The following is a 14,351-nucleotide window of genomic DNA, read 5'->3' as shown; positions in this document are numbered from 1 at the left end:
TTCTCTCACCAGCGGCTGAGACCCCTGCCACCGTTGTGGTGATATGCATCACTGTAAACACACAAGGGTCTGTTTAGCATACAGGGCTAAATCGCTGGCTTTGAAAGCAGACCAAGTAGGCCAGCAGCACGGTTCGATTCCCATAACAGCCTCCCCAAACAGGTGCCGGAATGTGGCGACTAGGGGCTTTTCACAGTAACTTCATTTGAAGCCTACTCGTGACAATAAGCGATTTTCACTTTTCACTTTTCAAGGGGTTAATATAAATACACTTTGACTAGACACAGGCATTCAACCAATAGGCCAGTAAGATAGGACACGACCAATGGGCATTCAAGACACACATAGGTGACACTACCACAGGAAGGCAACACCAACCCATATATAAGGACACAGCACACATGATCTTCCTCTTTCCAGTGGAGACATTCAGTGAGTACACAGGGTTGATTGAAACACATCACACCCACCACGTGGATTGCAGCAGACTGGTTAGATAGTCTGTGTAGCTATAGCAGGATTAACAGGAGAGTCAAATCCAAGTCTGAACCTTCCTTTGTCAGAGTGTACATCAAGGAAGCAGCTTATGCTACGTCAAGAGCATAACAAAACAACCGTCACAAGACTCTGCCCTCAGAGTACATCTAGAGGGCCTTCTGGTGCTCTGTTGATAGAAAATCTCTATTCTCCTGTCCTCCTATTGCTCCAAGAACTGTGAACCTTGCAGTATACGCTCTGCCTTAATACACAATCTTTATGTGTACTTTCTGCACAGACTCTCTTCCCCAGCCACTTCCAGCACCTGTTCCAGTCAAAGTGCACCTCCCCTTTATGAGATGATTATGATCCAAGCTGCTAGAAGGCTTACTTTAATGGTTCTAGCCTGTCACAACTTTGCACCTGGGGTTAAGCTTGCAGGCAGTCAGAAGCGTGCTTAGTGCTGAATGCATGCTCCAATCATGGCAATCAGCAGGCAGCATAAGGTTTGCATTCTTCCTTCATTGAAGGAACAGGTGTGGGTTAACAGTGCACTAGCCAGTTTTATGGCATCTCAACAACCTCAAGTGATAGGTGGTAGCGGTGTGAAACGTTTTTTGTATAAAGTCCATTTTTATGATGACATTAAAATGTGTGACATTTGAGAAAGTAGTATTGACTTTAGAAACTAAATGTTCCTCTCTTTGTCTCCTCAGTTTTATCTGCAGGCCCGGTTCACATGGAGAGGAGGCAGGCTCCTTCGACCCCTGCTCCAGTTCACACTGGTGATGATGGCTTTTTACACTGGGCTGTCTCGTGTCTCAGACCATAAGCATCATCCCACAGATGTTTTGGCTGGCTTTGTGCAGGGAGCCCTGGTGGCTTATTTCATAGTAAGTATTACGTCATTGCTTTTGCAATCCTTTCTTAGAAGAATCTCTTTTTGAGAGTTTAGAGCTGTTCCTCAGTGACCATGAATCAAGCTTCAAATCTGACCAAACGTAGCAATCACAGCTCCCTGAGAACGGAGAACAGAGGGAATGTGGAGAATGGAAATTATTACCTACTTTCATTATACCTGCCAATTTTTTCCTGTGAGAAAGTACTGCTGGCTCAAGTCTGTGTGCTCATGATGCTTGGGGAACAGTTGATTACAGCTTCTTTTAGTTGAGGTCAGCATTACATTTGGAGGGTACATCTATACTCATTCTGCTCCAAGACTATAATTTATACCCACTGAAAGGAGAAAGGCAATTCGGAAAGGAAACAAGGCGGCATGGATTAAAATCTCATCGGCAGCCTTTTTTTTGTTCAGTGACCAAAATCACAGCAGCAAACCTTTGTTGATATCATTTTAATCTTTGCTTTAACTCTCCAGTAGAGCGAAAGTTTACAAGCCAGATATTACTGACAAGTACACCAAGCAACAGACACTTTGATGTAGTTTAAGTTAAGTCCACATATCATTGTGAACTAATAATATTTACGTAGGACCAATAAGTCATTGTACCGCAGTTAAGACGTGTGTGAATATTTTACTGTACACCGTCAGCTGCCGTGGAAAATCTGGTTTGTCCATTTAATAATCTTTATTATTGTCACAAGTAGGCTTACATTAACACTGCAATGAAGTTACTGTGAAAAGCCCCTGGTCGCCATATTCCGGCGCCTGTTCGGGTACACAGAGGGAGAATTCAGAATGTCCAAATTGCCTAACAGCACATCTTTCGAGACTTGTGGGAGGAAACCGGAGCATCCGGAGGAAACCCACGCAGATATGGGAAGAAAGTGCAGACTCTGTACAGACAACGAACCAAGCGGGAATCGAACCTAGGATCCTGGCGCTGTGAAGCAACAGTACTATGTGCCACCGTGCTGCCCACTGTGCTCACCCTTGAGTTCAATTGTTCTGATTAGGATATCTCAATTCAGTGATCAGACATTTGAACACATTGTGAGGCTAATACATTGTGGTATGCGGTGATAAACACAGATTATGAAACTAGACATATTCTAGTTTTCTCCCCCCCCCCCCCCCACGCCCGACTCCCGATACGAATCGCTGCCGCCGTTTTTTTACGGCCGGCAGCGATTCTCAGCTGATCGATGGGCCGAGTTCCCAGCCCTTTACGGCTGTTTTTACGAACGGCAAACACACCTGGTCTGGCCGTTCGTAAAAACGGCCGTAAACTCTCGATTTTTAAAACCATGGCACCGATTGGCACGGCAGTACAACGGCCGTGCCAAGGGTGCCATGGGCCCGCAATCGGTGGGCACCGATTGCGGGCAGCGGGCCCGATGCTCGCGCACTCTTTGTCCTTCCGCCGCCCCGCAGTATCCATTCGCGGGGCGGCTGAGGGGCATCCCGGCCCGCGCATGCGTGGGTTTCGCGCAAATGCGCGATGACGTCATCTGCGTATGCGCGGGTTGGAGTCTTCCAATCCGCGCATGCGCGGCTGACGTCATATGACGCGTCAGCCGGCGCTAACTCTGGCAAGCGGGCTTAACGAAATTCGTTAAGCCCGCGATGCCGGAGTTTACGGCGTCAGGATGCTAGCCCCGACCGGGGACCAGAATCGGTTCCCGGTCGGGAAGTGGGGGCTGGCGTCAAACCCGCCCGGATTTGACGCCAGCCTTTACGATTTCTCCCCATATGGGAGAATCTCGCCCTCGGTAGGTAGGAAGGAACATTTCTCCTTAGTAGAGGGGTCAGTAAACAGGGGGAGTAGATTTAAGGTCATGGGCAGGAGATTTAGAGCAGGTTGAGGAAAAACATTTTCACCCAGAGAGTGGTGGGAATCTGGTACTCACTGACCGGAAAGGGTGGTAGACGTAGGAAACCTCACATCATTTAAGTAGCATTTAGATGAGCACATGAAGCACCTATAATATATACAGAAGGCTGGACCAAGTGCTTGAAATAGGATTAGAATAGGTGTTTGATGGCTAGCGCAAACACAATGGGCTGAAAAGCCTCTTTCTGTCTGTAAAACTCTATGGGCGCGATTCTCCGCAACCACGATGGGTGGGAGAATAGCGGGCGGTGCGGGAGCAGACCTCCCGCTATTCTCCCACCCCCACCCCCCCAAAATGGCGTGTCCGGTTTTGCGACACGCCGCTCGGAGAAACGCGGGCCGCCCTTTTTCACGGCGGCCCGCGATTCTCCGGCCCGGATGGGCCGAGCGGCCTGCCGTTCCCGACCTGTTCACGACGGCGGCAAGCACACCTGGTCGCTGCTGTCGTGAACATGGCGCGCCAGGTAAGTGTGGGGCCTGTGGGGGGCGGATCGGGGATCGAGCACCACGACCATGCTCGGGAGGGGACGGGCCCGCGATCGGTGCCCACCGATCGTCGGGCCGGCGTCTCAAGGGGATGCACTCTTTCCCCTCCGCTGCCCCGCAAGATCAAGCCACCACATCTTGCGGGGCGGCTGAGGGAAAAGACAGCAACCGCTCATGCCCGGGTTTGAGCTGCCCAACCCGCGCATGCGCGGCTGACGTCATTAGGCACCGCCGTGGCGTCATTCTTGGCGCGCCGGGCCTTGAAGCCAGGGACAAGGCCCGGTGGGGGGAGAATAGGGGGCCGGGAGAGGCTTCCGACGCCGTCGTGAACCTCTCCGGTTTTCACAACGGCGTCGGGCCTTGCGGAGAATTACGCCCAAGGACTCTATAAGCTTTGGGCATGAAAGGAAGATGTTTAGGATCACCGATTTTGAAATATACATGAGACATGTATGCTTCACAGCTACATTTGAAGTCTATTTCCTACATACACCCACTAATACTCCGGCTGAGCTGCACCTTGAAGCTTTTGCACAGATTTCATTATTAGGTGCATTTCATCATTGGATTTAGCTACTGGAAGGAAATATGTCCTCTTTAAAACTGAACCAGATGTAATTCTGAATACAGATCTTCATACATACCGAATCATGCAGTGAGACATTGCAGTTCCTGAGTTACATTCATCCTGAAATGACGGCACTTGGGCCGGAATTCTCTAGCTGTTGGGATTCTCTTTTCCCACCAGCAGCGCACCGCTGCCCACAGGTTTCCCAGCGACATGCTGTGGCTTCATTGAGAAATCCCATTGACATGCGGCGGGAAGAGAGAATCTCACCGCCAGCGAATGACCCGCCGCTGTGGCTGGGGGACCGGAGAATCCTACCCTTAGTCTCCGAACATGAGGTAATTCCATCTCTTTGGCTCTCATAGACAGATAATGTACTTAACTGCTTTGGTTGTCATCTTCCTAAATTCTTTAAATTCTGGACCAGCCTCAAAGGATTGGAAATGTAACAATGGCAAATGAAAAGCTGCTATTTAAAAATGGAGGGAGGGAGAAAACAGGGAATTACAGACTGGTTAGCCTCCCATCAATAATAGGGGAGATGTCAGAGTCTATTATAAAGGATGTGATAACAGGACATATGGAAAATATCAACCGGATTAGCCAAAGTCAACATGGACTTCTGAAAGGGCAATCATGTTTGGAGTTTTTGAGAATGTAACTAGTAGAATAGATAAGGGGGAAGTAATGGATGCAGTGTATTTAGATTTTCAGAAAGTTTTTAATAAAGTCTCATATGAGAGGTTAGTGTGCAAAATTTAAGTGCAAAGGTTTGGAGCAATATATTGGCATGGATTAAGAATTGGTTGGCAGACAGGAAACAGAGAGTTGGAAAAAATGGTTCTTTTTTGGAGTTGAAGGTAGTCACTCGTGGGATTCTGCAGGGATCAGTGCTAAGGCCCCAGCTATTCATAATCTGTATATCAACGATTTAAATGAGAAAATCAAATGGGCGGCATGGTAGCACAGTGGTTAGCACTGGTGTTTCACAGACGGCAGGGATTCGGATGCGATTCCCAGCTTGGGCCACTGTCTTTGCGGAGTCCGGACTTTCTCCCCGTGACTGTGTGCGTTTCTTCTGGGTTCTCTGGTTTCCTCCCACAAGTCCCGAAAGACGTTCTGTTAGGTGAATTGGACATTCTGAATTCTCTCTCAGTGTACCCGAACAGGCGGCGTTGTGTGGCGACTGGGGAATTTTCACAGTAACTTCATTGTCGTGTTAATGTGAGCCTACTTGTGACACAAATAAAGATTATTATTAATAAATGTAATGTTTCCAAGTTTGCTGATGACACAAAACTAGGTGGAATTGTGAGAAGGAAGGAGAGCTGTTTCAAAATGATTTAGACAAGTTGAGTGCGTGGGCAAATACATGGCAGATGTAGTATAATGTAGATTAATGTGAAGTTATCCATTTCAGTAGGAAAAACGGAATAGCAGAGTATTATTTAAATGATGATAGATTGGCAAATATTGATGCACAAAGGGACTTGGGTGTCTTTGTACACCAGTCATTGAAAGCAAGCATGCAGGTACAGCAAGCAGTTAGGAAGGCTAATAATAATTTGGCCTTCATTGCAAGACAATTTGAGTACAGGAGTGGAAATGTCTTACTGCATCTGCACAGGGCCTTTTTGAAACCACACCTGGAGCATTGTGCGCAGTTTGATTTCTTTACTTAAGGAGATATTTACTTGCCATGGAGGGAGTTCAGTGAAGGTTTGCCAGACTGATTCCTGGGGTGGCAGGATTGTTGTATGAGGAGAGATTGGGTTGACTGGGCCTATATTCACTGGAATTTAGAAGAATTAAAGGGGATCTAATTGAAACATATAAAACTCTGACAGTGCTTGACAGACTGGATGCAGGGATGATGTTTCCCCTGGTTGGTAGGATCTAGTACTAGGGGTTACAGCCTCGGGATATGGGGTAGGCCATTTAGGACAGAGAGAAGGAGAAAATTCTTAATTTAGATGGCAGTGGATTTGTGGAACTCTCGACCACAGAATTCACTGACAGTGAGGGAAGTCACTGAATATATTTAAGGAAGAAATAGATTTCTAAATACTAAAGGCATCTAAAGGTATGGGGAAAGAGCGGAGGTATGAAATTGAGATAGAGGATCAGCCATGATCACATTGAGTGGTTAGAACATACAGTACAGAAGGAGGCCATTTGGCCCATCGAGTCTGCACCGAGCCACTTAAGCCCTCACTTCCACCCTATCCCCATAACCCAGTAACCCCACCTAATCGTTTTTGTCACTAAGGGAAATTATCATGGCCAATCCACCTAACCTGCATGTCTTTCAACTTTGGATTAAACCGGAGCACCCGGAGGAAACCCACGCAGACACAGGGAGAACGTGCAGACTCCGCACAGACAGTGACCCAGCGGGGAATCGAACCTGGGACCCTGGCGCTGTGAAGCCATAGTGCTATCCACTTGTGCTACTGTGCTGCCCCGGTTGATCAGGCTCGATGTGCTAAATGGCCGACTGATCCTATTATCTGTATATCTCTATGAAGCTGGAAATAAGGAATGACAATGCTTAGTATTGTTTGATTATTTTTATGGGAAGGGTATTTCCCCCCCCCTCCTTTCCTGGGGTGTGAGCATTGCAGACAAGGCCAGCATTTCTTGGGCATGCCTAATTGTCCTTGAGAAAGGGTAGGTGAACTGCCTTTTTAAGTCCATCTGGTGTGTGCACTCCCACAGTGCGGTAAGGATGCAGTTCAAGGTTTTTGACCCAGTGATAGTGAAGGAACAATGATATTGTTCCAAATTATGATGGCGTGCGACCTGGAGGGGGAACCTACGGGTGGTGCCGTTCCCATGTGCCTGCTGCTCTTGACTGCTATGTGATAGAGGCCGCGGATTTGGAAGGTGTTGTTGAAAGACTTGATGGGTGGTTGAGGAAATAAAGATGTGATTGTTGAGACATAGTAACTGTTAATTTTATAACATTTCCTTCCATGTACAGACCTTGACATGTACTCCGAACAAATAATTCAGCATCATTGTGCAGCCTGAGTACAGTTCACCAATAATATTCTCCACAGAATATAATGTATCAAAAAGAAAACTAATATACAGTCAAATCAAATCCACATCCTCTTTTTAGTAATCCTTTGCAATTATGAATGTTCTTCATCGCACAATATTTCTAGCAATGATTAGTTTTGGCTCAGTTCAGTATCGTTCTGTGAAATGTTCTGGAAAATAATTGCCAGATGACAGTGCAATTGGGTGAATGAAGTTACATGAATGACGATACAAAGAGATCTTTTTTCTTATTTTTAGGTCATAACTTCCAAGTCTGCACAAAATTTCAAAATGTTGGTACTGCAGTATAAATGCTTACATTAAACAATGTGATGGACTTGAATTAAATTCAAAGTATTCAAATTAGTATTCAATACAAACACCAGTAACGTGTCCTCTACAATCTGAGATAGTTTAAGTACAATTTCAATATGAACAAAATGGAGACATGCTATAAGTAGTCTGAACAAACAAATCCTCAGGGAAGGATGTATTATCATAGGGTATGAAAAGAAACAAGGGCTGATGGCTAACCAGTTGAAGTGGTTGAAAATCCCCGTTAGTTTGGAAAACAGTGTGCTGATTCAAACTGAGGTTCTGCAATACGCCTCCAGGGGCATTGTTGCATAGCATGACTGCTCTGGGAATATATTCAGTGGAATTCTCCGTCGACCGGGATCCGCCGGCAATGCACCCATGCCCGATGGTGTGGGTTGGCCACAATGAGAAACCTGATTGGTCAGCTGCAGGAATGGAGAATCCTGCTGCCGGCAGGGGTGCACGTGCCGGAAATCACGGCTGGCGATTTTTAAAAACTGAAACATTATGAACCTACAGATATTTCAGGTACTTCAGTTCTTTTCGGAAGCCGAGTGTGATTGTGATTTCTTTTTCTTTCTCTGACCTAGATAAATATGAGGCATAAATGACAGACCATAATTAATCCCCAAACTCCAAAATTTCAACACCAACTAAATTATGTCATTTCTGGGCGTAATGTACTGTGTCACATAGGGAAACCAGCAGCCAATGAGGTCAAAAACTCATTATTTTAATAAATATCTGATTAATGCTAAGCGTCACTTAAAGGAATCTGAATGTTTTCATCTGTAGCTCATCATATCCTGACTAAAAGGCACATTCTTCCTGAACACATTGTGGCTGCTTAATAATGCAGTAGTAAACTGTGACCTTTACCCTCTTGTCTATCTCTGTTATACGACACTGTTTTGCCGGAGCTGAGATTGTCAGGGCTGACTCATGCATTTCTACCTCCCAGATGTTGGAAGGGTTCTCCATTACTCATAGCTCTAATGATCACTTGGTAACGATTATAAACACGGTTATCACTGGCACGCTACAGTAGAAAGCAACTCATTGCATTCCAATTTGAAACTGTTTTAAATGCACCTTTTGTCTCGTCTGAAAATTAATTTTCAAAAGCAGCACATTTCATACAAAAGGAACCTTTTGAATTGGATGGCACCATTAGTCTGATTGCGCAGTAATACAGCCTTGTCAATCTCCCGCACTGTTAGAACTCCGAATTTCACAGGAATTTTACACAGCGGTTAACAATACTGCCTCACAGCGCCAGGGACCCGGGTTCGATTCCGACCTTGGATGACTGTGTTCCGGTTTGCTCCCACAGTCCAAAGATGTGCAGGCTAGGTGGATTAGATATGGTAAATTGTCCCTTAGTGTCCAAAGATGTGCAGGTTAGGTTGGGTACGGGGATAGGGCAGGGGAGTGGGCCTAGGTAGGGTGTTCTTTCAGAGGGTCAGTGCAGACTCGTTGGGTTGAATGGCCTCCTTCTGCACTGTTGGGATTCTGTGGGATTCTATACTCTGCCGTATAGTTAATCTATTCTATGCCATTATTACTTTTATAAAACTTTGACATGATCTTGGATTTATATCCTATCACTTTGAGATTCAATTTCTAAGTGCAGTGCTTCAAACTGTTATTGGATCCAATACTTAATTTTTAAAATGTCCAGCATACATTTGTTTTCCAAAACAAATTTGCATGCCGCAAGCAACAGCGTTAACAGAATTGAAGTGTGCCCTATACCAGTAAGATTCAGTATAAGGGTCCCAACTGCCAAATTAGTTCCTCCATTGTGAAGGAGAGGTACCTTGGGGATGAGCTCTGCTAGAGTGATATGACATATCTGTTAGTGGTTGGCTACCCTCATGTGCAGTGTCCAGTTGATAGCCTATAATCCAGAGTTCTTACAGAATGGAAGAGGGGTTGGGGTGGATTTACAGGATACGAATATTTGACTTTTGTCTCATTTAGGCCACTTTTTAAATGATTTTCAAAAATATTGATGCATAACTAACCTTCTCACTTAACCAAACATCGGCCCCCGCTGCCCCACCACCCACCCTTTCTAAAAGCAATCCTTTCCCGTAATATTGTGAGAAACATAAAAAAAATTGATTTCAAATTTCTGTTGCATGTCAATAATATTGATAACTGTTATAAAATACATGGTCTGCACTTGGCCTGAATTTCACTTCACAGACATTGATATGAAATGCGAATGTCTTTTAAGATAAGAGACTCTGAACACATTCATGACTGCGAAAAGAGGGGAAATGATGGCTAGGCACAATTCATTGTAATTGGATTGTGAAATACGGGAACAGTTACAGCCCCTTAAGTTTATCTGATGGGTGTGGATTGTTAAGAACAGGAAGCAGAATGTGCCTAAAATAATGTAAGGCCATTTCAAACCAACTTATTGTACTTAATAGAGAGTACACATGTCCTCTGACCAGCATATTGTGTGAATGCACAATATGCTAATGACATCTGAAGGGCAGAGCATTTGTCAAGTGGATTTACTTGCAGGTCAGAAACTCCTGTTGCCCTGCACATTTCACAGAATAACGGTTATAAAGGTTGTGATGTTCTTGTATATCTGTGAGTGGATTCAGCACACAAGTCAGAAAAAATTTGCATCAGTATCTTTAATGTCCTTAATAAGTCCCAAATCAATTGACAGCCAAGTACACTTACGGTTAGTATGTTGTCAAATGCTGCAGCCAATCTATACAGAGCAAGGTTCTCCAACAGCCATGAGATTAAATTAAACTGTTTCGATGATGTCGGTTGAGGGATCAATGTTCGGGAAGATACAGATTCTCTGCTCTTCAAATAGTGGCATGGAATCTTTTATCTTCACCCGAACAGGTGAGTGAAATCTTAGTGAAATGTCTCTTTGAAAAGGAGCACTTCCGACAATACAGTTTTTCCTCTGTACTGAAGGCTTGACCTCATAATCTTCTCAGTCGGATAGAAGAGTGCTGTGCCATACTGAAGTATAGTGTCTTTGTGATGGAGAGGATATGGGGTCAGAGGTTCAGCTTGGGGTCAGATAGAATGCCATGTTGTGACCAGTTTGGATCAGCCAGAGATAATAGCTGGGGAGAGTAGAGTCAGTTGTAAGTGTATGGAGATTTTGATGAGAGTCGAAGATGGTGGCTTCAATCTTCACAACATTTAGCCAGAGGAGAAATGTTAATATGTTTTAAAATATTGCAATATATACAATAGGCATTCTGATATTTTAGAATACATGCACACAGCAATTGTGCTCTTACTGAGAAATGATTTTGCTTTGTAAAATGTCTTGTGTATAAAGCTTTTAACATTGACCTTTGACACAGTAATAGAACAAATTAGTGAAAGGTGGTTATCAGTAGAATGTCCCATCTTTTTCCAAACATGCTGCATGTGAACTGTGGTGATTGATCACTGAAAATATTTTATTGATATGGTATTTAGAAATAATTAAATAAAACAAATAAATGACAGGGAAGTGGGAGAGGAATGGGTGCACATATCTGGGTTTAAATTTTTTGATGGTCTGTTGGGAACTGTAAAAGCTTCCTGTCAGCTCTGTGCCTTTCTGCATTGTCCTGTTCCCGGGCTGCCTCCTGGGATTGTCAGGTGTTGGCTTTTTCACACTATGTCCGCTGATGTAACCGGGCAACCAGGAAGTTAATTTTATATTGCATCCGTTCATTGACTGTCTCTGGCAGCCTCTGGCAGCCTGCCTCCATGCTGTAACCTGCTCTTTGTGTGGCCATGATTGGGAAAGTGGATTTAATCAAGATCTCCAGCTAGTGAACTCCGCAGGATTCATCAGTTGCTCAAGTTTTATATGTACGTAACCAAAAAAAACACAGAAACTTGACCTTATGCTTTTCTCTGTTAATCATATGGAAGGAAATGTTATAAAACTCCAGATGTAGTAGTATTGCAATGTCCAAAATCATTGCACAAAATTAAATGACGGGAAACAATGTTAACTGAAATGCACACATACACTGTGCTCCACTGTTATCCCCTATCTTACATCAAATAATATGTTCTTCTGCTGAGTGTCCAGCTGACCGTCCAGTTGAAGAAAAGTAGATTTCTATGCTGTTGTCAAGGTTAATTCAATTCTATACATGGGCAAAATTGCCTCCAGATCTCAATGCTGATGGGGGAAATTCTGCCTACATGGCACCATATTTTTGCAATGATAGAGTATAACAATGTGCAGTGCTTTTGGTTTGTTAAGCACGGTGTCTGCTCTTGAACAATAGGCAGATAATTAATGGGCAGCTTGTGCAATGATGGGAATGGAGCGGTGGGCAGTAGGGGATAGCTGGGAGTGCACAAGATTCTCCATGGGGCCACTTCATACTTTCATGGCAAAGTATACAGTCAACAGAAAATCATCTTTGGAAAATGTGTTGTCATAGAAGTGTGTAAGAGGAAACAGTCACTTATAAGAACCTGCCAGTGCACAAAAAATTATGATTGTCAGTTTTCACATGTTTGCCAAAGAAACAACAGTAATTGGACTTTGTGGTTAATACATTGTGTAAAATGTCTAGGATCTTGCTGAGGAATATGTGAGTATAATTCTTTCTTTCTTTTCTGATAAATTAGTTGGGGAAATTGGCAAGGAGCAGCCTGGGTAAGATGAATTGGTATCAAATACAGTGGAAATGACACACTTGTTGAATCACCTATGCAGCTGATGTCTGGGTTTCTCTCTCTGTAAGGTCAACTAGTTCCCAACAGATTTCTTCCCATCATGACATTAGTACTCACAGTTTTAATGAAAATTCAAAGAAAAATGAATGGATTACACGGGAAAAGACCAATAGAAGTTAAAGTTATTTATACATTTTAATTTCCTTACAATTACACTGCTGGTGAAAGCCAGTCTTTAAGAGTAATAGCCTGTTGATTAATCGTGTTTTACCCATTACAACTATAGCCATCTAACCTATAACGTTCTTGACCCCACAGGCCTTCTACGTGACCAATCTTTTCAAACCCAAAATGAAAATCCCCCCTCCACCAGTGAGAAGAGAGATAAATACACCCGTGGACATCACTGACAGGAACAACCATCATGGACTGTGACATCATGGTCTTATTTACAATAAGGAAACTAATGACATCAACAAGAAAAAAACAAAATGGACAGAAGCTAATACAAAAATCAAAAGGTAAAATAGTGACTGCTGAACAGCATGTTTGCTGCTCTCTAATCTCATCAGACAGTAGAATGTAGGGAGAAAGACATTTTCACTCACTGTCCTGTGGGTATGTACCATGGCAGCATTTCACATCAACCACAAAAACCGCACAGAAGACATGAAAACTCCAAGCTTGTGAATTTGTTTTGAACTGGTCAAGGCTGACCACCAATGAATGAGTGTATTTGATCAACAAAAAGAAAAAAAAACTGAACAATAAATACCATGTGCAAAATCATAATAGTGGCTGCCTCATTATAAATGAGAACCACGGCAGAAAACTTTCATATTTATATATAAATATATAAAAAAAAACTAAAACAAGATAACTATGTAAAATATTATTTCTGAAGCAACTTTTTTTTAGATATTTTATCCTCTGCAATTAAAACTGTTTATATGTGTTTCGACCTGTGTTATTTACAAAGTGCTGCTTAAAAAATAGCATTGATTTTTTAAAAAACATATTTTGTATGTAGTCAACTTATGTAAGACAATTGTAAGCTTTTGTCTGGGGGGGTAGGGAAATGAGTTTTGATAAAACTACAGCTAGAACCACTTGCATCAATAATAAACATCACAGTAAGTCATTTGTTAGTATTTTATATTTTTATGTTTTTTGTAAAAAATATTTAGCTTCAACTCATTTGATCTTTGTAGAATTTGAATGTTAACATTTGACTATTTTTCTGATGTAATTAGCTGTACGTTTTGTCTCTGTGCTTTTAAAATAAAAATGCCTTGTGAAAAATACGTTATTGTATAGAATTTATGACTACGAATTCTTCTTGTCATTACCTGAACAAAAACATAGTTCATTAAATTGTATGTATATTTATCCTGGCATTATCCTCCTTTATTGAGGACAGGGCTAATGGGCAACATAATTTTCCCAACTCCATTTAAGTGCTATTTTTCTTCATTTGAAAAAATTAAAAATATTCCACGACCTTATTCCCACATATGTGGAGAACTGTGGCCGGGATTCTCCAACCCCATGGCCAAGTTCTGACGCCGACGTGAAAAGCGGCACAAACCACTCTGGCGTCAACGGTCCCTGATAATGAGGAATGCTCCCCTTCCTCGGGATTAGGTCGGCGGTGGAGTGGTACCTGCAGCTCGAGCCGGCGCGCACGGCCGGCGTGATTCCGCGCATGCGCGGAATGGCTGCCGTGATTCTACGCATTCGCACGGATTTCCGTCTCCACGCCGGCCCCCGGACAATATGGCGGAGCCCCACAGGGGCCCGGCATGGAGGCCCCCACGCAACCAGCCCGCCCGCGGATCGGTAGGCCCCGATCGCAGGCCAGGCCACTGTGGAGGCTCCCCCAAGGTCAGATTCCCCCGTCCACCCCTCCAGAACGGCCCCCGCAGACACACCTTCCAGGTCCTGCCGTGGGGGTCCTGAATAACCCATGCTGGTGGGAC

General features: G+C 43.8%; 1 protein-coding gene across 2 annotated transcripts in view; it reads left to right on the top strand.

Annotated features, from left to right (window-relative positions):
* plpp3 (phospholipid phosphatase 3) overlaps positions 1-13,122 on the top strand; it is a 185,336-nt gene extending 172,214 nt beyond the window's left edge. For both annotated transcript variants that reach the window (XM_038794167.1, XM_038794166.1), the window contains exons 5-6: positions 1,194-1,370; positions 12,691-13,122. In XM_038794167.1, coding sequence (XP_038650095.1) covers positions 1,194-1,370; positions 12,691-12,807 — 294 coding nt within the window. In that variant the 3' untranslated portion in view covers positions 12,808-13,122. The remainder of the gene's footprint in view (positions 1-1,193; positions 1,371-12,690) is intronic.
* The last annotated feature ends 1,229 nt before the right edge of the window (positions 13,123-14,351 follow it).

The sequence above is a fragment of the Scyliorhinus canicula genome, chromosome 4, assembly GCF_902713615.1.
Source record: "Scyliorhinus canicula chromosome 4, sScyCan1.1, whole genome shotgun sequence".
In the NCBI taxonomy this organism is placed as follows: Eukaryota; Metazoa; Chordata; class Chondrichthyes; order Carcharhiniformes; family Scyliorhinidae; genus Scyliorhinus; species Scyliorhinus canicula.
This window is presented reverse-complemented; position numbering and strand designations above follow the sequence as displayed.